Below are 24137 nucleotides of genomic sequence, written 5' to 3'. Positions count from 1 at the left end.
CCCCCCCCAAAAGTGTTTCTGTATCCACGCCGTCCAACAGAGACTTGCATCGAGTTCAAATCCTTCCACTCTTTCCTTCTCGCCTGTTCGCTCGTTTTGTTTGTCGTGACGGAGGATCGCGTCGTCTCTTTGGGCTTGCCTCACGCCACTGCGTTCATCCCGACTTCCTTCCACAGCTTCACCCCTTATCGTCCATGGAGCTGTGATCCGACCCGATAAGACGAGGTTGCGGGCTGCTTCGCAACCCCCAAGAAGCAAAACAATGTTCACCTCGTTGCTGCGACCTAGACGTCACAGTCGTCACGTCGATGATGATGGGCTACCGACTTCGCCTTCTGCGGGCCCAGCCTTTCGCAAGCCACCCCTGCGCAGACATGCCACGGCAGACTTCACGGAAGCTGATGATGACGACGAGGATTCAAACGACGGTATGGGCGATCAATACGTTGAGGGAGATGAAGAGCAAGACGATGAGGACAACAGACTAGACGACGAGGATGGCGTGCGTCGCTCCCTGCCTGTGCTACCTCTCTTCTCCGCCTCCTATCTCGGTACGTTGCAGCTTTGGCTTCAGCCCCTCCTGCTTCTCGTCAGTCCTAGCATCACTAACGCCAGTTGCACCACGCAGACTCCCTACCGATTTACAACATCACCCATGCGATCCGTGTCGTCGTCCAAGCCAGAACCGAAACGAGTTTAACATGGGAACAACTTCGCTCGCCCCAGGTCTCCCAATTCCTGGTGAAGCCCATGCAGCAGCAGATCCGTACACAGCACTTCTCCAGAGCAACACTATATGCGCTGATGGCGAACTGTCTCCAATTTCACAAGGAGAGCCAACTGTATCCAGGCAACGCCGGCACGAGCATCACACGCGCCAAGGTTTGCGAGCTGCTAGCGGTCAAGCTGCTCAAGGAGTACAACACGCGCGAACTGATTGACGCGCTCTCCTACGATTTCTACCCACTCCAGGGGCTGCCTGGCATCCAGCTCCCTGTGACCAATTCCAAGGCAGATGCCACGGCCAAGGCTGGACTCACGGCCGCAAGGACATCGACACTCGAGGTTGCGATTCGTGCCTCAGCAAAGCACTTTTTGGCACATCCTCTTGTTGTGCAGCAGTTGGAGGCCATCTGGAACGGTGCCATCACTTTCTACTCATCGGCGGATACACTGCACCGGGGACCACCTTCAACACCAGTTTACCCTCCCAGCAAGAGCTCAAGCAAAGCCGACGACCGGACGCCGCTCTTAGGCGGACAGCAGCGGAAGGAAATTGCAGCACAAGCTGTTCCCGGCAGACGGAGCGTTATTCTCTACGATCCGCGCAATGCTTCCTTATTCAAGCTATCACGCCTGCGTGTGCCTCGATACAGATTCTTCTTGTCGACTCTGTCGCTCATGGTCTTGATCTGCCTGTTCCTGAGTGTGCTGGTGGAGCGGTCTACACGAATCACCTCTCTTGAGCTCATATTCTGGTTCTGGTCCGCCGGCTTCATGCTCGATGAACTCGTCGGTTTCAACGAGCAGGGCTTTTCCCTCTACATCATGAGCTTCTGGAACATCTTTGATCTCGGCATCCTCGTCCTTCTCATCATTTACTACTGCATGCGTGCCTACGGTGTCTTTCTCGTGGACCCAGGCCATTGGAACGACCAAGCCTACGATGTGCTCGCCGCCAACGCCATCCTCCTTCTACCCCGTATCTTCAGCGTGTTGGACCACTACCAATACTTCTCCCAGCTGCTCATTGCATTCCGGTTGATGGCTGTGGATCTGGCTGCCGTGCTAGTCCTCGTCCTCATTTCCTGCAGCGGCTTCTTCGTATTCTTTACTCTATCCAAGAATTCCAATGACGCTGGAGAAGTCGCGTACAAGATCTTCCAGATCTTGATGGGCTTTACACCCGCGGCTTGGGATAAGTGGCCGACATATGGAATTCTCGAGAGGACTCTGATGGGGTTGTTCCTGATCATGTGTCACTTCGTTGTTGTGTGAGTTGACATCAGTTCTGTCATATAGAACTAGGTCACTAACCTTACCAGCACAATCCTCATCACCGTTTTGACGAACTCATTCATGAAAATTGCGAGTAATGCTACAGAGGAGCACCAGTGAGGAACAGCCCTACAGACCCATTGTTACGCAAGCTAACGAATGCCAGGTTCTTGTTTGCACTCAACACCATCTCTATGGTCAAGAACGATGCCCTATTCTCATACGTTGCCCCCGGCAACATCTGTGCCTGGTTGCTGATGCCACTTCGTTACTGCATGCCCCTACAGCACTTTGTTCTGTTGAACCGGACTATCATCAAAGTAACACACTTTCCTCTGCTGTTCTGTATCTTTGCATATGAGAAGTTCTGGTTGGCATCCAACATATATGAACCTACCGATCTCGTCGAAAACCCCGGCCGCGGACGTGGGAGACACATGTCTCTCGCCGATCCAGCCAACCGCGGCGCAATGTTCAGCCCCAATGTTCGGGTTCGGGAAGAATCGGTAGTAGGCTTCCAAAAAGACAGGGCTTTGGAGGAAGTGTTCCGGCGAGGACCTGGCATTGCCACCCTCCGAAGCCACAGAAGAAACGAAAGGAGAAAGACACAAAACGCTATCCGAAATTGGATGGAACAGCATGACGAGGTCGGATCGTCCCCCGGCAACCGCGAATGGCCGACTTTAGACAGCAAAGCTGCACGGCCGGACTGGCACCGCAGGTTCAGCATGAATCGAGACTACCGGCCTAATAGGCTCAGGCAGTTTTCTGACCTGCGTTCTGCTGCTAGCGATCCAGCAGACATGATGTCCCAGGGGCACCCGGCCATTGGCGCTTCCCTTCCTCGCAATGAGAAAAACTTCAGACGTGGGGAAGAAGTGAAGGACCAAACAGACGCCGACGGTGATGACGAATTGGTCACGAACGATGAGGAGGAGGAAGATGAGATGACCAACGCTGGCGACCACCAGCGTACCCGCTACGAGAGGCATACCGAACAAGAAGACTACTTCACAACAGCACAGGCAACACACTATCATGCCCCGAAGACTTCTTCGCAAGGGTCTAACGGCAAGACGCCTATGGCGGGGTCGCCTCGAACTGCCAACAGGCGCGCACTTCATAACCGGACTCTTTCAACCAATACGATATTGTACGCGCCACAGCCGGCACGACGAGAACCAAGCGTTTCGTCTGCGTCACCGCCGGAGCCGACAACCGTTCGCTCCCGTCCTCTGAGCGCCCGTGCCTCCATCATTGAAGTGCCGTCAGGTAGTGGTCATCGCTCGCCCCGTAGACAGCTGTACATGACTTCAGTCAAGCCCAGGCCGATCATGCCGCCGCGGGACTTGGTGCAGACAGCTCCCAACCGAGCTGGACTCATTCCTGTGGAGTCGCGTCAAAGGCTCGGCGGCGTCCGCAGACTTTCTTCGATTGATCTCAGTGCCATGTCCGATAACACGAATTTGATGGCTCCTGATGATCCGAATGGGGCCGTCCCGTCGAGTTTCCAAACCCAGATGGCGATGGCGTTGATGAAAGACTCACGTCTTGCCGGGGGGCGCAGCAGTGACGCTGCGGACAGGGACCGTATGAGCCGCCTTGTTCTCGCACGCATGAAGACGCTCGAAGAGAGTTTCGCAGACGTGGCACGAGAACTACGTGGACTCAAGACGAATTCCAATTCGACAGCGCCGCCGACTAGGCACAACTCTTCGGGAGAAGACAATTCGAAAGCATCCCGATCATCTATAGCCGATGCAGCTGGTCGGGACCGCCGGAAAGGGCCGGATGAGGCTCGACCCAAGATACTCAAAAGGACAACGACTGTCACCAAGAGGCCCGGAAGCCGGAAGAGTATGATGGAGCCCCGCGTTGGGATGACGAAGTCCAAAAATAAGGGCAAGGAAGTGGCTCAATCGTCTGATTCGGATGATGGGAGGGCCGGCGACAGAGGTGAAGATGGCTTCGCGAAGAAGGGCAGCTCACTCTGAGCATAAGGCAACAATTTGAGGAGGTTCGGACAAAATCCGAACGCCAAGACGTCGGAGATGTGGTCACAGGCCGCCCTGGTGGCGGATTTGCATTGCTTCAGCGAGCATGTAGCGAGCGAGCATAATGGTGTCATAGACGGCACAGAGGTGGAAGGGGAGATATTGTATTGTACTTGTTTGATATCACGTGGGTTGTTTTGCATTTGAAGCCAGACTCTTCAGCTCGCAGGTAGGCTGTTGCTACCTGATGTGTTGGTGTGGGGGTTGGAATTAATCGATACCCAATCTTCGACGCCTCTCCAGTGCAGTCTTGACCTGTTCTGTTGATTTGTGGATGTGTTCGCTTATTTGCTTTCATTATTTTTTTTAGGCCGCGTTTTCGGTGTGTATTTGATGATACATATTCGGCGTGAAATCGTTACTACGAGAAAAGTGACTTATAGCTTGTCGGACATGGGGAGGCCGAGATGAATAGCAAGGGAGGGGGTGCTATCAGACACCGCCTCCGCTGCGGTCAACGCGTACGTATAGGTCGGGCGCGGCCTGTTCCTTGGATCTCATGGACGAGGACTGGTACTTGACTGTCGCCAAGGCGGCGACGACAAGAGTCGTGGCGATGACGACCGGGCGGTTGCGGCTGAGATGACATGTTAGCGAGGGCCTAGGCCAGGTATGGGGGGGGAAGAGGGTGACGAGGGGATGACCCTGACGGGTCTGGTAAGGAAGGGGGGGATATGATGGGACGTACGAGAAGGCACCGGCATGAAGCCTGACTGGCTGTCTTGGTTGGCGCGGAGTGAAGGCCATGCTGAGTAGGGAGATGAGATGGATGTTGGCGAGATGTCGGGGAATTTGGTGTCGAAGACGGTTCAAAGAAGAATGTCGTCAACAAAGTCGGGAAGTGGGGGCGGATGAGATCTGGAGAAGGATTAAGATGAGAAAGCAGGAAGAGAAAATAAGAAGAAGGAGAAGAAGCAGTAGAGATGGCCTGCTGGGAACTGGCAAGGTTTTGTGAGATCATCGACTGATCAATGATGGTTATCTCGAAGGGGGGGCCACCTAGACCCCGGATTCCTGGGGGGGCAAGGGGGGCGCTGCACGCTGCACGCGACAGCTGGGAAAGAGTGCGGGGGTTGGCCCAAGCTCCCGGGGCGGTGGGGTCTGCGTTTGCGGTCTGGATCCTCGGTGAGGATCCGCTTCAGCAGAGGATTGGGTGGCAACTCACCGAGCATCCCTGCCTAGAGGGTCTTTCTGTTGAGGGGGCTTGAGGGGTAAGTTGAGCTCCGAGGATGGGACCGGCACTTGTCAGGGTCTAGACTACTATCTTTGCCCGTGTGATGTGGAATGGTTATCCAGATGGGAGGTCATGAGGCTCACATCAATTGGCATTCATGGTCTACCATGGGTATTCGTATCTTACTGTGCTCCATATTGAGGGGGGCGAATCTCCTTGTCTCAGCCTGTTGGCTTGCTAACTTGCTGCCTTACCTGCTGTTTCATACTGCCCAGTACGACAGCTCAGCTCCAGAGTTCTCGTTCTCAACGACACTTACATCAAGAGGACTGGCCTTCCTCTTGGATATTCAAGCTTCGAGTTGGTCCAAATGATAGGTGTTGTCTAACCTATATCGCTCTCGCCTTGTTTCGCAGGAAAACAAATTCGATCCTGGTCTCCGCAAAGATGGATTCACAGCACCATGTAAGTGCAGGGAGGGCTCAAGGCCTAAGCCAAGTCCATCGATATCACTACCAACCGATAAAAAGATGCCGAGTCCCCACGCGAAGGATGCTGCCCAAGGACTGACTGGTAGGACCGGCCGGGCAATTCATTGGTTGCCTTATTGTACCGCCACTATGCGGTCGTGCTTGATGTCAATCCATTTCTGGCTTCCGCCCTTGTCAGACACCGAGAACAGGATGATTGGTGCGGATTGGATTGTGACTGCTGCCTTGGACAGCTGGCTGCATGATGTTGCTCACACCCCGCCAACGACAACGAGAAGGCTGCTGTTGGACAAGATGCACATTTTTCAATCTGACAACAAATTGCTTTGTTATGGCCAGCAGCTTTTCATTCTCGACATTCCGTCTCCTGGTTTGGAAACCATCGCCTTTGGCCACTTTCTTCTCCCATCGGAGACTCCTCTGTCCACAACGTGCTACAAAGCCTTGACGCACGTCGCACCATCGCGCACGCCGACGTCGCGCTTGGCGGATGCTCATTCTGAGCCCACAAGCGAGACTCTTTCACATTGGTTACCTGCGAGAAGAATCATCGTTATCGGCCAAAACGTTGGCACTGCCCAGCCGTCGACATGAATAACCTTGACGAGAGTAACATTGCCCGCACCTACCTGCACAATGCGCAGTATGAGATGAATGAGGGAGACACAGTTGTCTATATCAACATGCCGTCGTGGACCTTGGTCGAGCCCATAGACTGCGTCGGTGACACCTGGAGATCGCTCCACGTCAAGATGCACTCGGACAAGATTCGCAGCCTCAAATCGTCAAAGTTCAATAGCAAGCTTAAAGAGCTCCCGCCTACTCCGCCACTCGACAAGAACGGCCTCTTGAGGGAGGAGCTTGTTGGTATGAAGTATGTCATGGACCTGACCCCCAGCATTGAGGGCGAAGAGGTCGTATACGAAATGGCCGAGATGTCCCTTACGCCGGGCATCATCGCCTGGTGGCGCAGCCAAGACACCTTTGAGGTTGATGCGGCTGCTGTCAACGGCCACGACGATGTCTGCCACTGTGGAAAGAAGCCGCCCCATTTCGAGGTTGCCGACGACAAGTTCAACATATGGAGCCGTCCGCCGGACCACCGCAACATTCCCGACTATTGCCCCATCAGACATCGCATTTGCATCCTCCGTCTGTTGTATCTCATCGAAGGCAAGCATGTCTTGCTCGACTCAGCTCCGCGTGTCTGGACGATGATTGCGATTTCCAAAATCTTCGGCTGTCCTGGTCTCATGGTATGTGCTCGCAACCTTCCTTCCTTCCTTCCTTGTCGATATGGCCATAGAACACCAGGTCTATCGTAACCCCTGTCAGACTCAAACCGCTTACAAGTTCATAGGTCAAGCCAGTAGCCCAATGGCTTTTGATGTGGCGAAATTCAACCTTTCTTGAGGTTCTTCCCGAGGAAGGGTTGCAGATTGGCATGACGTTCAAGTTCATCGACGTGACCCGATTCGTGTTTGAGATTTTGGTCTACGAGAAGGCACTCAAGGATGCTGGCGACAGCGGACGGTCGGCAGCGCCCAATACCACCATCTTCGGCCGCAAGGGCCGCGACCCTGGCGATGACCTCGACAACATGGTTCAACACGCGGCCCAGGCTTTAGTCCAGCGCAACTCTTCTGTGATGACTGTGCTTGGGAGCGATTCAGTCTTTGAGGACCTGGACATTCCCGAGTGGAAGCGACTTGCCGAAGTTCGGCGCAGACTCGCTGCTGAGACGGATAGCCATGAATGTGCGGCGGCTGTCGTGGTCCTCGACCATCTGAAACAGCGCATCTTGCACTTCTGGCGCAAGAACATCTGGGAGGAAGCTTTGGGATGTCTCACAGGGCCCGAGTGTGGGAAAGTTGACGACTTTCGCTTCCGCTACGTCGCACCGAATAGCCGCGAGCCTCTGAACACCATCTACGACCGCATGAACCCGGTGCAGAAGGGCATGTGTCTTTTCTTCCACAACCGCATCAACACTATCGCGAGAACAGGTCCTTGGCAGCCCGAGCCCCTGACGCCTGAGAGCCCCGCAACAAAATCCCTGACCTTTGCCCAGCGGTATGTCGGTGTCCTCGCCGTGGCCCTGAAGCGATCTTTTGAGAAGGTTATTGCGGCGCGGCCTCAGCTCTTTGCCGACTTTGACCGGGACTCGAAAACAGGCGTGGCTACCACGAACCCTTTCCGCCTCATCAGGTTCGACACCGAAGTCTTTGAGGTGCTACGTGAGTGTGTCGAAATTCCGCGCAACGACTTCTTCGACGTCCCCAAGAAGCGCACGCCCTCGCGCTTCCTAACGAATCACTTTCTCGCCTTTCTTGTGCCCGACGAGGTCAAGTTCCTGCCCGTCTGGGCGGGTGGGCAGGATGATGGGACCGGGCGGGTGTTCAACGACGAGCTGCCGCCCGCTGAGGACGGGCCGGACACGGGGTTCAGGGGCGGCGCGGCAGTCGTTTCGCCTTCGTTGGCATCAATGTCCGTTGTTGAGGGGCTGCGGGGGTTGGATCTCGAGTCGGTCCTAGCGAGCGAGACGACAAGCATGAACGTGCACAAGGATGGATCCATCATTTATAACCCCGGCCGGGTTATTGTGGACGACGAGTCGATCCACTCGGAGACTTTCACGGAGACTGGGGATGATTATGAGGCTGCACGACGGGAGACGTAAACGCCAACATTGTGGGACAAAGACGAAACATGATCTGGGAGGCACCGGGCACATAAATTCGACGCTTCACAACTTGAGGCGTGGGACTATCTAGAACACGAGTCTGCTATTTTTAATGATGCCACGAGGATCGAAACATGAAAACCCTAGAACCAGGTTACGCCGACGTTGGCAAGACCACATCGCATCCCTTGGTGTGCCAGCGGAGGAAGTGTACCTAGCGGGTCTGCTCAGGCAAATGACACATGTGAACTTGAGTTGCTATTACGAGCAGCAAGTGAATGAACTAGCACGTTTGCATCTCTTGGGTATCGCTGCCATTATCTTGACGAGGCCACCTTGCCATTAAGTCATCCCAGAAAATCTACCCCCTATTTAACGTGTTTCCAGCCCCCTTGGGGTTCGCCTCGACAAACTCGTCCCAAGCCCTCGCTTTGTACGTAGCTTCATCCGCCTTTTCGTAATCGTCCTCATCCGGCTCGGGTCTGTGAAAGCTGGCCTCGCCACCGCCCTCGATAATGCCGCCACGCTTCCTCTCCTCCTCCAGATACTCGTCAATGCTCATGGTCGGCAGGTTATGGCCCGTCCTAAAGACGCCAGCTTGCGCCTCCTCGCGCGAACCGACGAGCGTAAAGGGCCGCATGGGCTTCCCAGCTTTGCTGAGCAGCGGCCCGCTCTGTTCCAGTATGCTGCGCAGCCGGCGCGGCTCCAGCCTCTCGGCGTGGCCGCTCTCCTCAGCGGCGCGGCGCCGGCGCGCGTCCTCCTCGACCGTCTCCCTCGCCGGCAGCAGCGGCCGCGCGGTCGCCGCCTGCGCGAGGACCTCGAGCTCGCGGTTCAGCCCCTCGAGGCCCTGAAAGGCGTTGTGCGCGGCAAACTCGAGCTGGGCGAGGTACAGCGCGCGCAGGATCTCCTCGTCGCCGTCATCGACGTAGCGGGGATTGGCGGCGAGGGTGGCGAGCCGGGCTTTGAGATCCTTCTCGGCCCTGAAATTCGCGATCTTGGCGTCGCGCCGCTTCGAAGGGTCGGAGGCGGCGACGGTGGAGAAGGCGGCGGGGTCGTCGGTGTAGCGGGAGTAGAGGGTCTTGTGGGCGGGCGTGAGGATCTCGTACGAGTCGAGGGAGGCTAGGAAGCGCTCGTAGGCTTCGCGGGCTTCAGAGAGGACCAGCTCGCGGTCGATGGGGTTCGGGGTCGGGGTCTTGAGGTAGAGGTCGGCAAGGAAGGATTCCGTGAGGAGGTAGGGGAGGTCTGGGGTCGCAATGTCGTCGAGGGGTTCGTTCGGGGAGAAGAGAGAGACACGGGAGATCGTTTGGATGGTATCGCGATGGGCCTGAATGGCGGTCTCGAGGTCGGCGGCGTAGGAGGGGTTGGACACTGGTGAGGTAGCTTCGATGGCCTGCCGTTTCTGCGCGGCGAGCGCGGCGATCTGTTTGAGGGTGCGGGGCTCGTTGTCGTCTGCCATCGCGAGATGCTGTGCAGACGAGAGGGCGGTTTGGATGCGAGATCAGGGTCTCAAACGACAAAGTATGGGTGCTCCACGTTCTTTCGACTGGCTGTAGCGAGAGAGCAGGCTCAAGAACGGGGTCGGGGGGTTACTGAAATCAAAGTTGGCAGCAGTGGCAATTGGCAGGTTGCCCCGCGAAGTGGATGATGTTCCAAGTCTAGAGCTCTCTTATCTTATCTCCGCCAACGAGTGGTCAAACAGCTGTTTGGAAGCTTCCTTCCACCGAGCGTCGTCAGCAGCAACATCTTCAGATCAGGTAGAACAAGAGTATGCCATAGACACATCTGGGGCGCAAACCATGCATCCTCCATCGTCGTGTAGGCAGCTTGCCGTGCGGCTTGTAGGTGTAGCAAAGATGACAAACACAGTTTGAAATTCTGACTGATCCTCCATCTCGAAGACTGCTCAGTTGAGATGGTAACCATCATGCTATTAGGTCTAGTTCAAGATGGAGAGCCATCCATTCTATATGTAGCATCGATGCTCCGCCACGACTGACCTCAAGTCTGATAAGTGATACATTTTGCGACGAATCCTCCTTCTGATCGACTGTGGAATTGTCACCAAGATTCACCCGTTCGCCTTGCTATCCTTGGTCTATTCACCGAAAGCTAACAATCAACTTACATGGCAACGCGAAGAGGTAGAGGCGTTTACGTCTGGGGAACGGCTCTCTAGGTCCAGGAAGATCCACCATCGGATTTGAACCATTCACTCGGCGACTTCCTTTGAATCAGATACTACGGTGAATTAAAGCTTCGACTTCGCCAGGAACACGAGGAAGGAGCACCAACCGCCAACACTGATCAGGATTACAAAAGAGCTCACTTCTTCTCTTCACACCCCTACTGATACTTTTCCCCCTGACAACGCCATATATCTCAGCACTTGCAGCGGTCACGAAGCGCCTCAACTTACACGGGACGTCTACTCGCTTCCTGTGCATGCTTGCTTGAGAGGATGACTGCTGACAAGCTCCCTACTGGTCTGGACGTCACCGTCATCTCGATTCTCGCAGATGTACCGGAAACCATAGCTTCCAGCACATCTACATCCACGACGGGAAAGGAAGATGGACACTTCTATGTCAACAGATCCACTCAGGGTACCGCCACAACCCAGGATAGCCAGAGTCGAGTTTCTGGCGACGATGAGGATGACTTCAGCAGCCACGATGAAGCTGACGAAAATTCAGACGATCGACAGCACAGCATGACCCCAGAAAGGCCTCGTAAAATCACCGAGAAGAAGCGCGCAGATCACGCTGCCTTTCACAGCTGGCTTCAGAGCAACTCCAATGAGATCGCTCAATCGGCCCCTCAGCCGGTTCAAACCCTCAACCACACCTCCACTGCCATGATGGTACGCGAGAGTGAGAATCGCAAGATCATAGCAAATCCTCGGGAGTATCAGATTGAGCTCTTCGAGCGGGCGAAGCGAAAGAACATCATTGCTGTGTTACCCACTGGATCAGGAAAGACCTTAATCGCAGCCCTCCTTCTGCGACACACCCTCGAACAAGAAACCGCGGATCGACGAGCGGGCAAGCCCAAGAGAATCGCCTTTTTCCTCGTGGAAAAGGTCGCCCTTGCCCTCCAGCAACATGCGGTTCTGGAGTGCAATCTTGAATTTCCCATTGACCGTGTGTGCGGTGACATGGTACGGTCGGACTGGATCAAGGAGTCATGGATGAAAAGATGGGATGACAACATGGTCATGGTCTGCACCGCCGCCATCCTTCAGCAGTGCCTTGCCAGATCTTTCATCCGCATAGATCAGATCAACCTGCTTGTCTTCGATGAAGCACACCACGCCAAGGGAAATCATCCGTATGCCCGAATCATCAAAGACTACTACATTACTGAACCTGACAAGGAAAGGCGCCCCAAGATCTTCGGCATGACTGCCTCTCCGGTGGATGCCCTCACCGATGTCAAGATTGCTGCCGCTCAACTCGAAGGTCTGTTGCATAGTGAGATTGCGACAATCGAGCAGGACTCTGCATCATTCAAACAAATCCAGAAAGAGGTCGTCGAACAAGACTGCAAGTACTCTGCTCTCGAACCACCCTTCACTACCAAACTTCATAAGAAGATTCAAGAACAGGTGCGCTACAACAGGAACTTTGCAAAGGCGTTAAGCCACTCTTTGGAAATGTCGAGCTCCCTTGGCAGTTGGTGTGTCGATCGCTTCTGGCAGATATTTCTGACTGAAGAAACCCTCGCGAGAATGGCAGCGCAAACCGCACAAGACAATATTTTTGCCGATCGCGCCGAAAGGGAGCACGTTGCCATTGAGGAAGTCCGCAATATCATCAAGCAACATCAGTTCCTCCCAGTCACCAAAACTCTGCAAGACTTGTCGTCCAAAGTGCTGTGTCTCCTCGGTCAACTGGAACTGCGCTTCAGTGCTCCTACCGATCACAAGTGCATCATCTTTGTGGAGAAACGAAACACAGCCATGATTCTTGCTCACCTCCTCTCCTTGCCTGGGATTGGACCTCTATATCTGAAACCGGCTGCGCTTGTAAGTGAAATGCATCGGGAATCGTTGGTGCCGTACTAAATAGCATCAGGTTGGGAATCCATCTGATAACAGCCCTCTTGCCATGTCGTACAAAGAGCAAGTGATGACAATAACTAAGTTCAGACGCGGCGAATTCAACTGTCTTCTCGCCACTTCTGTGGCCGAGGAGGGCATTGACATCGCAGACTGCAACATAGTCATTCGATTCGATCTTTTCAACTCTGTGATTCAGTACATACAATCCAAAGGCCGCGCTCGGCACTTGAACTCGGAGTATATTTGCATGGCCGAGCTAGGCAACGGCAAGCATACAAGGGCGAAGATACAAGCAAATTATGACCTCTCCCTCATCCGCCAATTCTGCAGCACACTGCCAGAAGACCGCAAGATCGTGGGCTGGGATCCCGAGGCAGCTCTTCACCATGGCGAGCGCGACCACGAGTTCCACATCATTCCATCCACGGGGGCCAAACTTACCTGGACCGGCAGCCTCGTGGTTCTGTCAACTTTTGCCTCTTCTCTACAGGTGAACGACGAAACCCTAAGTCCTTCCTATATGGTGTCTCTCATCGGTAGCGAGTACATCTGCGAAGTCCAGCTTCCGAGCAAATCTCCTATCTTGAGCGTGTCAGGCACGCTCCAGAAAAACAAGGCAGAGGCCAGGTGCTCCGCAGCGTTTGAGATATGCATGAAGCTCATCAAGGGTGGGTTCATCAGCAATCACCTTCAGCCGACGTTTGCCAGAAAGCTCCCGGCCATGCGAAACGCACGCCTAGCCATCAGCTCCAAGAAACGTGATCGGTACAATATGAGGGTCAAGCCAGAGGTATGGTCACGGCGCGGACCGGCATCCTCTCTGTTCCTCACAGTCCTGAAGCTTCGTGCACCTGGTGCATTGAACAGGCCATCACAGCCACTCGCCCTCCTCACACGAGAGGTACTGCCAGAGCTTCCAGGAGTTCCGCTATTTTTCGGTAACTGTGGTCGGTCCATAGCAGAGGTAATATCTGTGGTGAAGCCCATGCACTTGGATGAAATACGTCTAGACAGCCTTAGAGTCTTCACCCTGCGCATTTTCAAAGACGTCTTCAGCAAAGTATACGAGTCCCAAGTCGCAGACCTGCCATACTTCCTGGCACCTGCTGCTCATGACCACAGTCATGAGTTCTCACCGAATGAAGACCCAGGGTCGCTGATTGACTGGAATCATCTGATGTTGACCAAAGAGGTCGAGTACTTGCCTTGGGATGAAGACCACAGTCCCAGCTTCTATCAAAACAAGTTTGTAATTGATCCATATACGGGATCGCGGAAGCTGTTTCTCCGAGGCATTCGGACAGATCTCAAGCCAACCGACTTGGTTCCAGACGGAGTTGCCGATCCCCCCTTCAGGCTCTGGAAGGACGTTGAGCATACCATAAAGGAATACAGCATCAGTCTTTGGGCCAAGAGTCGAGCCCGGAGAGCTGGTGAATGGTTGGCGAAACAACCCGTGGTAGAAGCTGAGTTGGTCTCGCTGCGCCGGAACCTACTCGACGGATTCGCCGATTCCGAACAAGAAGGGTCTAGGATCTGTTATGTGATTCTCCAGCCGCTACAGATCTCAACACTCCCTGTCAAGGTCGTCGCTATGGCCTACAACTTTCCCGCCATCATCCATCGGATTGAATCGAACATGATCGCCCTTGACGCCTGCCGTATGTTGAACCTCCAAGTTCGTCCCGACTTGGCTCTCGAGGCGATGACCAAAGATTCGAGCAACAGTGACGAGCAAGACCAGGAGAAGATTGATTTCCAGGCCGGCATGGGCAATAATTATGAGCGACTCGAGTTTCTCGGAGATTGCTTTCTCAAAATGGCAACCACCATCGCACTCTTTACTCGGATCCCTGACAGCAACGAATTTGAGTATCACGTCGAGCGAATGCTTCTTATTTGCAACCAGAATCTGTTCAATGTTGCATTGAAGAAGAACTTGCAAGAGTACATCCGATCAAAGCAATTCGATCGCCGCAGTTGGTACCCCCAGGGTCTGAAGCAGAAGGCGGGCAAAGCCCAAGGAGCACAAAACTCACACTCATTAGCCGACAAGTCTATTGCTGATGTATGCGAGGCCATGATTGGCGCCTCCTATTTGTCATACGCTGACGAGGGTAACTTTGACATGGCGGTACGCGCTGTGACGGCCGTCGTGAGAAACAAAAATCATGACATGAAATCATATGAGGACTACTACAACGCTTTTAAGATGCCGGTCTGGCAAGCGGCCGAGCCAAGCGCTGTGCAGATGGAAGCGTCTCTACATATCAAAGAGCAGATGGGATATGAGTTCAAGTCTCCTGCTCTGCTGCGGAGTGCCTTCAAGCACCCGTCCTACCCCCGTCAGTTTGAGAGCGTGCCCAATTACCAGCGCCTCGAGTTCCTCGGTGACGCGCTTCTAGACATGGTCTGCGTCGACTTTCTCTTCAGGAAGTTCCCCGACGCCGATCCCCAGTGGCTCACTGAACACAAAATGGCCATGGTTTCGAACCACTTCCTCGGAAGTCTGAGTGTGGAGTTGGGCTTCTACCGGCGTGTCCTGCACTTCAGCAGCATCATGACCAACCAGATAAAGGACTACGTCGACGCACTTACTCATGCACGTCAAGAAGCCGAAGCGGCGGCCCAGATCTCTGGCGTGATCTCGCAAGATTACTGGCTCAACGTGCAGCACCCCCCCAAATTCCTCTCAGACGTGGTCGAGGCATACATCGGTGCTATTTTCGTTGATTCAGGATACGATTATAGCCAGGTACAGGCATTCTTCGAGAAGCATATCCGGCCTTTCTTCGCAGACATGGCGCTGTATGATTCCTTTGCCAGCAGCCACCCTGTCACGACGTTGGCGCGCATGATGCAGCAGGACTTTGGCTGCCAGGACTGGCGGCTTCTTGTAAGTGAGCTGCCGCCGAGCTGCGAAGACGGAGGGGCAGCTGCAATCACTGAGACGGAAGTGATTTGTGGGTTCATGGTCCATGGAAGAATCCTGCTACATGCCAAGTCGTCGAGCGGACGGTACGCCAAAGTGGGTGCTGCGAAGAGAGCGGTTGAGAAGCTAATGGGTCTCGGTAACGACAAGGAGGCCTTTCGGGAGGACTTCGGCTGTGACTGTGACTGTGATGGTCAAGCAATCTAGAAGCTGTCGATGAATGCGGAGGGTGAGTGGACGTCTCGTCGGCGGGGCCCCTTGATGCGAGCGCCCGTTGGAGGATGTTGTGGCACTAGATTCTCTAGGCCGGCGGTAACTTTCATTACCATATGAGAAGCAAATACGGCGCCTTCATCACAATAATAAATATCGATTTCGAGTCGATTCCAGACCCATTACGGGCCTATGTCTGTGCAATCAATCGGGTGCTGATTTCTTGCATTATCATTAAGGACGTTGTCTATTTGAGTCTCAGGTCCAGCTGGTGCTTATAGGTTGTCTCAAGTATGACTACCTCTCTCTCTCTCTTTGCCATTCCTAACTGATTCTATCTCATAGTTTTCCCTTCACGTCTATAAAGAGGGAATCTGCCTTGACAAGCACAGCCCCCTGCTCGTCCTCGACAGTCCCTAACAGGAAGCTTTTCCTTCCCTCGATGCGCAGCACCTTGGCCCGACAAAGGTACGTCGCCGGCACCGGGACGGGTTTCAGATAATTGATGTTCAGGTACCCCGTCATGTGCGCCTGAGTGGACACGGCGCCCCACGACTTGTTCATAGCCATGGTGAGACCCAGGACCTCATCCATGAGGGCGGCGATGAGGCCGCCATGGCACAGGGAGGGGTGACCGGCAACGTCAGTGCCAATGGTGACGAAGAAGTCGATCTCCTCAACGAGGGGCGGGGCGTCTGGCGCAGGGGCCTCGTGGAAGGAGAGGAAGGCCTTGATGGCGCCCGGTGCGTTGAGGACTGTGGCGAAGAGGTTGTCCTCACCCGAGAGTTTGGGGAAGCGGCAGACGGGGGTCTCGTAGATGGTGCTGGGTGTAAGGTGGGCGGCGCACCAGGGGATAGAGAGGAAGTGCTGGAGGTCTGGATTCTCCGGTGTCATGGCCAAGACATCGGAGTTTGTCTGTTTCGTTTTCGCTGCTTCACCTTCCATTGCAAAGTAACATTAATGTGTGTGTAAATGAACGGTATCTACCAGGCTGCTGGCCGTGTGAGTTGTTATAACAAGAGGCGCGATGTTCTGTACCGAGGTAAGCTCCACTTTTCTCCGTGTGGCCTGTGCGAAGGTCCGCCCGCCCCTGAGGTTTGGGTACCAGTTGCTCAGGAAGGCCCTCGCAACAACGATCGCAAACTTGCTGGCACAATCTCTCATCTAGTACCTCGGAAGAACGAGATTGAAACGTAACAGAGGAGATCAGTTCGAATGCCTCGCTACCATACCTACATTCATCATAACCGGCGCATTGCATTGAGTGCGTGCTCGATATGTTTGGGAACAGGTGCTCCGCCACCGGCCATCACTGCCTGTTCGTCTTTCAAGAAGAGGGGTAGCAGGCACGGCTGGGGTTGATGAGCAGCCATGACTGAATGGGCAGTCATGACTGGACTCGAAACAACTCGTAGCTGCTTCTTCAAATGGATCTGGCTCTGCATTCATACGAGTATCTAGAAGCAGTGCTCCAGGAACAGTGAACTGCAAGAAGGCCTTCGTGCCAACTCTGCTTCACGACTCGTTGCTTTTGTCGTACACATGCACAACCACAAACATCACAGCCGGAGTAGAGCTTTTATTTCGCCTCTGAAGTTCCTTATAGTCACACAATATCTATCATGCTACGTCACATATCGTTGCCGGATATGCCGCCCATGAAGGAGGAGAACCCATACGGCTGCCTCGGGCAAAACCAGACGCTCCCAGCAGATCTCTTTCGCAAATCATCCGGTCCCAGGCGTGCACCCCTTCTCGCCAATCTGTAGGACAGAAGCGCTGAGTCAAGGGAGCTGACTGACACGGAGAAGGCTGCTATTGCAGGCGAAAAGGTGCGCGCCAAGCTGCGGAACCTCTTCAATGCTCCGACGGGCGCCGAGAACATACCTAGGGGCCAGCAGCTTCCGCGATTTCTTCCTTTTGAGGAACGTGCGGAATGGCGCAAGGCCAACGCCGTGACACTCACTTCTGGTGCTGCTTTCCCGTCGTATAAGTCGAACAGGTTCAAGGCAAGGAAAGCTTCGGTCAATATGGATCTTTGTCTTCTGGATGACTATTCTCCTTCGCCGCAGGAGTACACGGAACCTGATATCCTCATGAAAGTCCTTCATCACGGCCAGGGTCTTAGTAGCAAGACATCTTTGTCTGCACAAGCTGATGAACATGTCCAGAAGAAACACCCCCAGGAAGCCGACAATTGCCACTCACACGAATTCTCGTCATCCTCATATATTAGTGCTAGGATCGGCAAGATTCAGTCACGGTCAGAATCCCCTGTTCAGTCTGTCGCGAAGGACGCGATACCAGATACCCAACTCCTGCAAGCTATCCGCAAGCTTCGAATCAGTTCGTCGAGCCCTGGAGTTCAAGGCACATCATCGGCTGCCACCGAACATCGCATCTCTCGGTCCCACAGTTCAAGCAGCCGCAAGCTGTCATCCACAAAGAAGTCTCGAAATGCGAGACGTGCTATTAGCTCGAACAATGGCAACAATGAACATCTTCATAAAACAGAGATCAAAACAGAGATGATTCATTTCAGGGCATCTCAGGCTGATGAAACAACAGCTGAGCTGGAAGAACCTCGGCACCGATGTCCCACTGCACATACATTCGCTAGTTCCTATCGGTCCTGTCAAACGAGCATCAAGTCCGGTGTACTGGAATCTTCAATGGGGGCCACGCAAGTGTCCCGGTGCAACGCCATCTCCGACAAGACGGATTCGAGTGTCCGAGAAGTACGGGGGCAGAAGTCCACCGACCGCAGATCCTCCGATGACACGTCTGTATCGGCTGAACCATCTGTGTTGGAGCTACCAAGCCCAGTAGCCTCAGTTCCGTTGCAAAAGCCTGCTGGCAAGGGACGTCTTCAAAAAAAGAATCTTGAAGCAAGAAAATCTGACGGACAGGCTGTCACCAAGGGTGTTCTAGAAGGAAACAGTAGTATCAAGCAGCAGAAAAACATAAAGAAGCACAAACACAGTCTTATCACCCGAGCAAGACAGGCTCTCTCGCGGCGTCGCCGTCGTATTCAAGCCTGGCTGAAGAACACACGAGAGAGCTGGCATGGTGTGGACGCCAAGGCTGAGCTGCGCAAAATCAAGAAGAAGAGGCAGCCACACGCTCCACTGCTGCGTCCAGTGCGCAGCGTGTTCGGTTTGCGGAACATCTCCAGCGACACTGTGGTCGTTCAATCCATGGAGAAGGAGATTGAAAGACGTGCCAGCGACCCGGTGCTACGGCCCAGATACAGTGTCTTCAGCTTTCGTTCAGGAGTGAGTACGAGGCGTGGGAGGGTTTAACGAGCATCAGGGGCGGTGTCAACTGAGAGTCGATGAGGCAGTCATGATATTCTTTCCAATTCAGAAGACAGTGCCAAGAATACAGAGTTAAGGGAACGTTCAATATTTTCAGTCCTCCACGCACAACGGTGACACACAACGCAAATGCTCAGCCGCAGCCAGCTAACTCTCTTTGTCGTTTAATAGGCTTCATTTCTCACCCGTGTTATTAAAGCATATATCTAAACCTTTCCCTCTCCTCTCTTCGTCTCTTACTCCTCCTCCCGACCAGCCCCTCCTCTTCCTCAGCGCCCACATCATCGATCTCTGAAACCCCTGTCTCCCGCACCCTGCCTTCCTCTCGATCCATTCGTCGATTCAGCACCTGCATGTACACCCTCATGACTCCAACGAGCACCGCCACGCCCAGCATTGCTCCGGCGCACGCCCGCATGCCCTTCTCGTAGAACGGCGCGTCAGCGTCCGGGTACAGGCGCGTGCCGACGAGGGGCCCGCACTGGCCGACAAGCTGCAGCAGGGCAAAGGCGGCGGCGCGGCGGGGCCCGCGCGGCTGGTTGTTGACGGACCAGGCCAGCAGCAGGGCGACGACGGCGTAGAAGCCGGCGGCGGCGGGGAAGAGGGCGGCATACCGGAGCCAGGGGGACAGGCCGAGCGGGCGAGCGAGGGCGAGGACGGCGTAGCCGCCAGCGGAAGCGAGGGCGTGAAGGGCCAGTGGGGCGGAGCGCAATCGCAGGCGGTCGGAGAGGGCGGCTGTCGGCAGCAGGACGAGGAAGGCGACGAGGTAGGGGGGCGCCGCGAGGATGTGGGCCTCGGTGTCTGGGTGGCCCATTTCGGTGAGGATCTTCGGGAGGAAGACGGGGAGCGAGGAGAAGGCCATGTTTGTGAGGAAGAAGATGGCGGCGGGGAGCCAGGCCAGCGGGTCTTTGAGGATGGCGGCGTACTGGGACAGGGTCGAAGAAGTCTGCGGGGACGTTGAGGCGGCGTCGGCGGCCGAGGATGGCGAGGGCGGCGTCTCCTCGTTGCGCAGGCGCAGGCGGGCGACTTTTCGCTGGCGCGGGGTGAGGTAGGTCGCTGTCTGCGGCGAGTCGGGAATCAGACGCCAGGCGATGGGGGCGATGAGCACCGAGGGGAAGCCCTCGAGGAGGAAAAGGAGGCGCCACGGGGCGATGGGCCCGTTCTTTGCGAGAGACACAATGAGAAAGGCGAGAGACGAGGCAAATGCGGTGGCCAGGGGCGCGGCGGACAGGAAGATGGCTGTGCGAAGGGCAAGCTCCTTCCGCTTGAAGAAAAAGGAAAGGTAGTATGGAATGCCAGTGAACGCGGCCTCACCGATGCCGAGGAGGGCGCGCAACGCAATGAGCATGGGGTACGAGACGGCGACGGCCTGAAGGGATGCGATGAGGCCCCAGGAAAAGACGATGGCGGCAATGTAGGCGTGGGCCGGCAGGTGGCGCCAGAGTATGGACATCCACTCAAAGGCAATATAGGTGATGTAAAACGTCGTCAGAGCCCAGGGGTACCATCCGTCCCAGGCGGGCGTCGTCTGGAGGTCGGCGTCCATGCCGGCGATGCGGGCGTTGCCAATGTTGGAGCGGTCGAGGAAGCTCAGCATGTAGAGCAAGGCGACGAAGAGGACGAGTCGGCGATCGAACTTCTTGACCACAGCAGCCTCCTCATCTGGCGTGTACAGCTGGAAGCTGGCGACGGTGCTCGTCATGCTGCTTCTTCGACCAGAGGCCGAGGTGGCAGGCCGTATCCAGCCGTCGCTATCTTCCTCGTCCTCCTCGTCATCATCGCGACGGCCACCGGCCTTGACAGGTTGCAGCTCGTAGGCCTCGCCGAGGGCGGATTCGCGATGGCGCAGGTCGTCATCTTCTGACTCGAGGTCGAGGTCGAGGTCGAGATGGTTATCGAGGTTGAATTCTGCTGTCGTCGGGGCGAATGAGGGCGAGGAATTCCGGGGTTGGAGGTGGCTGCCTCGTGAGGAACTCGCCATGGTCGTGACGCTTATGAACCAGAGAAGAGATACGCATCGACCGGAAGCCAAATCTCGGTATCAGCTTGCCACGTCAACGTCGCCTCAACGATGACAGCATATGCTGCTCGACATTTGGCTGTAGAGCAGCAGTCAGGGGCCGTTGGACGTCGGTCGGGGGGGATGTGGTATCGGCTGAAGTGAAATGGGGGTAGTCGCCGTTGTTCTGGATCACAACGTTCAATTGGTCTCGAAGCTGGCCCATGACGTCTTTAGCGAGGCGATCCCTGTCATAGCTCCCTCGCGCCCCCGTCCCGTCCCCTCCCCTCCCCTCCCCCTAAAGCTCCAGAGTCCAAATCGCCATCGCTCGTCATGGCTTGTTTCCGAAAAGCCTGGGCAAAGGCGCCTGAGCATGAATCGCTAGGGTCCAGAGCGATGAGATCTCCGCTATTAGAGGGGCTGGCTGTACGTGACAGCTAGCCGCCTTGAATGGATCTGTTAGGGGTACCGCACTGACAGTGGACTTCGTCTGAGCTGATGATTTCAATCGACACCAACTCGTCGCCCAAGTCTGTCCCGCAACGTACGATGTGTCGGGAACCAAAACGCGTGACTGTGCTTGATATTATCATCATCATTAAACATGGCGGCCTAGGCCTTCTCCTCTCTACCTTGGCACGCCCAAATAGTGGCAGCGGTCAACACCCTTCGTGTGCCGTGATTATACCCAACGCCATCCCATGACTACTATAGCCGTGATATTATTACCAATAAAAACACCCTGATGCACCCCAGAGCATCAAGACGACCCTTCTTTCATACCAAATAACCTACGCAAGCTCCGACTCTTGTGTGGTGTTTTGATCCCAGCATTTGGGTCCAGCAGTGGTGGAGGTTGAGCTGTCGCCGGCCGTTGCTCTCTCGCCGGCGGAGGCTCTCGCGTCGGTGCTGGCGGCACCCCGACCGACGTTGCCTTTTTGTGGGTTGGCGGCGCTGCGGATGGCGGCGGTGGGAATGGCGAGTATCCTCCCGTGACGCGCTTCGATGCGCTGCCACTTCGATCCCTGCTATACCGTGTCTCCCTGCTGCCGGCCCGTGGCCGTGTCTCACCCTCGCGCGGCCTGTCCATGGATAATTTGTTCGGTCGCTGGCCTTCCCCCCTCGGCGCCTCAAAGAATCGCATCGCCGGCTCCAGCACGGGCTCCTGCTTCATGAGCTCCGCAACGTGTCTCGGCTCCAGCTGCTCCCGCGGCGCCTCCAGCAGCTCCTCGCACACGGCACGCTCTTCGTCACCGCACACGATGACGTACCACCGAATGTCCTCGCCCTTTTGCAGCTGGTCCCGCAGCTTCTCGAGCCAGCCAGCCTTCTTTCCTGAGGTGGCCCCCTTCTTGTGCCCTGCTTTGCCGTTGTTGAAGTCGTCACTGCTCGCCGCCGCCATGGCCCTGCCGCCGCCCGAGTCCCGCCTCATACGTTCCTCGTAGCCGGCTATCTCTTCGACCACCGACACGCTGAGGTCGACCCGGACGACGTGGTCGGCGACAAAGGCGTACGGCCGGCTGACGCTGGTCAGGTCCGTCGGGTCGTACTCCTCCAACAGCTTGACGGCGCTCCACGAATTGAGCAGCACATCGTCCTCCTCCGGCGGCACCGGCGGCGGAGGTTTGGCGAAGGGGTCGGGGGCGTCATTGTGAGCCTGCGAACCGTTGCGGCGTTTCGAGGAGCCAGTGGCAGCAGCGGATTTCTTGCGCTGCTGGCGGTCGTCGCTGGCCGGCCGGGCCTCGGGGAGAAAGTCAAAGTTCGTGTAGAAGGACTCGAGAATGGCATTGGAGGACTCGGGGCCAATGATCCACTCGGGGGCGGCGTCGTCGATGTTCTGGACAACGACGTAGACGCGAATGCTCGGACGATGCCAGCGGAAGCCGTGGCAGAGGTAGGTCGGCATAGTTGGTCAGAGCTGTGCGGCAGCACACTGAGCGATCTTGAGGGGAACACTGCCAAACATGAAAGTACAGGAATCTCTCACAAACCCCCGACACACCAAGATGTGGTCGAGTCTGGATATTCAGAGCGAGGTGGGCTACTCCAGGGTGATGATGGTCAGGTCAGGCGGAATGATGGCTTTGACCATGTTACGATGGGACGCAAACGGCGCGTGCCACTGTGGCCGGTGGAGATAGGACCACGGGCCAGGAACAACAACATGGTCCTCCAGAAGATACCAATAGGCCTACTCGACTGAGTTCGAGTGGCTCCGGGCATGAAAAGGAAAAAAGAAAAAAAAAAAGGAAACAAAGGAATTGAGTGCAAACGAAACCCTGTACAGGTTTCACGTCGCGAACCGATGCGTAGGTAGGTATTCAAGCTCGGGTGGTTCCGAGTGGAGTCACCCGGAGATGACATAAGCGGAATGCTACGAGCTGGCCTCCAAGTGAATGAGTCAGCGAGTTCACAGCACCAACATCGGGCTTCCATCCCCCCTGCCAGTCTGGTTGGCCCTCCTGCCTTGATACTTGGCATAGCCCTGTCGACTTCATATGTCGTCCTGCAGCTCTCAGCTCGTCGTCAATCCCTGCCTAGCATTTGGAATCAGCGTCAAGGAAGCCGAAGCCGCGATTGCAGACACACTCCTTGACGAGGGTGAAAGAGTGCATGAATTTGTTGATCATCGCCCCCCCTTTCCCTCCAGGCCCTGCTCATCCCTTGCAGTGCTGAATGGAGGCCACCACTATGGGGGCGTGATACAGCATCTGTTGTATTTAGAAGCCATCCTTTGGCGACTGCGACGAATCAAGCCAGGCCGAGCTCTCGGCGTTGACAGGGTCAAAGGTGCTCGCGCTCGGGCGACATTCTTCTTCACCACCTTAGACGAGCGTGCGTGACACTCTTCCCTCAAGGCTGAGAGCATGCAGTGATATCATCCTCTGCTGCCACTTGGATCAGCTGCCACTGGACTACGATGGAGAACACCAAAGCCGGGCGACTCGACTGGGTACCACAAATCACCGTGCCTCTGCGGCAGCCCAGCGGCGCAGCGGCGCAGACAAATGAACCTCCAGCGTGCGTCCTCTTCGACGTCATCGGCCGATTCTCACCACATTGGTCCCCCGTGGAGAAGCGGCAAATCGCGCGGCCTAGACCTCCGTAGGATACAGCCCCCAGCAAAAATGCAACCCGAAGGATTGCTATGCCTGTGAAAATAGAAGCCTTGCCACCAGGCCTGTTACACCAAAACGGCTTTGCCTCCTCTGTTCG

General features: G+C 55.5%; 9 protein-coding genes across 9 annotated transcripts; 4 read left to right on the top strand and 5 right to left on the bottom strand.

The window, feature by feature from the left end:
* Positions 1-262: 262 nt before the first annotated feature.
* D7B24_001944 (uncharacterized protein) lies at positions 263-3992 on the top strand (the record flags this gene model as incomplete). The annotated part of the gene is made up of 4 exons (XM_028636162.1): positions 263-551; positions 629-1994; positions 2046-2114; positions 2165-3992. 4 exons carry the CDS (start codon positions 263-265, stop codon positions 3990-3992), a joined length of 3552 nt encoding a protein of 1183 aa, XP_028491580.1.
* Positions 3993-4484: 492 nt separating this feature from the next.
* Positions 4485-4799, bottom strand: D7B24_001943 (uncharacterized protein; the record flags this gene model as incomplete). The annotated part of the gene is made up of 2 exons (XM_028636161.1): positions 4485-4629; positions 4741-4799. The coding sequence occupies 2 exons, from the start codon at positions 4797-4799 to the stop codon at positions 4485-4487; spliced, it is 204 nt and encodes a 67-aa protein (XP_028491579.1).
* A 957-nt stretch (positions 4800-5756) lies between these two features.
* On the top strand, positions 5757-8397 carry D7B24_001942 (uncharacterized protein; the record flags this gene model as incomplete). Its single annotated transcript, XM_028636160.1, has 3 exons — positions 5757-5799; positions 6300-6973; positions 7078-8397. The coding sequence occupies 3 exons, from the start codon at positions 5757-5759 to the stop codon at positions 8395-8397; spliced, it is 2037 nt and encodes a 678-aa protein (XP_028491578.1).
* Positions 8398-8761: 364 nt separating this feature from the next.
* Positions 8762-9856, bottom strand: D7B24_001941 (uncharacterized protein; the record flags this gene model as incomplete). The annotated part of the gene is made up of 1 exon (XM_028636159.1): positions 8762-9856. The coding sequence occupies one exon, from the start codon at positions 9854-9856 to the stop codon at positions 8762-8764; it is 1095 nt and encodes a 364-aa protein (XP_028491577.1).
* A 1002-nt stretch (positions 9857-10858) lies between these two features.
* Positions 10859-15599, top strand: DCL1 (Dicer-like protein 1; the record flags this gene model as incomplete). Its single annotated transcript, XM_028636158.1, has 2 exons — positions 10859-12424; positions 12474-15599. The coding sequence occupies 2 exons, from the start codon at positions 10859-10861 to the stop codon at positions 15597-15599; spliced, it is 4692 nt and encodes a 1563-aa protein (XP_028491576.1).
* Positions 15600-15944: 345 nt separating this feature from the next.
* On the bottom strand, positions 15945-16550 carry D7B24_001939 (uncharacterized protein; the record flags this gene model as incomplete). Its single annotated transcript, XM_028636157.1, has 1 exon — positions 15945-16550. One exon carries the CDS (start codon positions 16548-16550, stop codon positions 15945-15947), a length of 606 nt encoding a protein of 201 aa, XP_028491575.1.
* A 704-nt stretch (positions 16551-17254) lies between these two features.
* On the top strand, positions 17255-18907 carry D7B24_001938 (uncharacterized protein; the record flags this gene model as incomplete). Its single annotated transcript, XM_028636156.1, has 2 exons — positions 17255-17348; positions 17430-18907. 2 exons carry the CDS (start codon positions 17255-17257, stop codon positions 18905-18907), a joined length of 1572 nt encoding a protein of 523 aa, XP_028491574.1.
* Positions 18908-19115: 208 nt separating this feature from the next.
* Positions 19116-20903, bottom strand: D7B24_001937 (uncharacterized protein; the record flags this gene model as incomplete). Its single annotated transcript, XM_028636155.1, has 1 exon — positions 19116-20903. One exon carries the CDS (start codon positions 20901-20903, stop codon positions 19116-19118), a length of 1788 nt encoding a protein of 595 aa, XP_028491573.1.
* Positions 20904-21358: 455 nt separating this feature from the next.
* On the bottom strand, positions 21359-22827 carry D7B24_001936 (uncharacterized protein; the record flags this gene model as incomplete). Its single annotated transcript, XM_028636154.1, has 2 exons — positions 21359-21366; positions 21717-22827. The coding sequence occupies 2 exons, from the start codon at positions 22825-22827 to the stop codon at positions 21359-21361; spliced, it is 1119 nt and encodes a 372-aa protein (XP_028491572.1).
* Between the last annotated feature and the right edge of the window lie 1310 nt (positions 22828-24137).

This window comes from Verticillium nonalfalfae, assembly GCF_003724135.2.
Source record: "Verticillium nonalfalfae strain VnAa140/NRRL 66861 chromosome Unknown scaffold_142, whole genome shotgun sequence".
NCBI lineage: Eukaryota > Fungi > Ascomycota > Sordariomycetes > Glomerellales > Plectosphaerellaceae > Verticillium > Verticillium nonalfalfae.
Note: the sequence above shows the minus strand (reverse complement) of the source record. Positions and strands in the feature narration are given on the sequence as shown.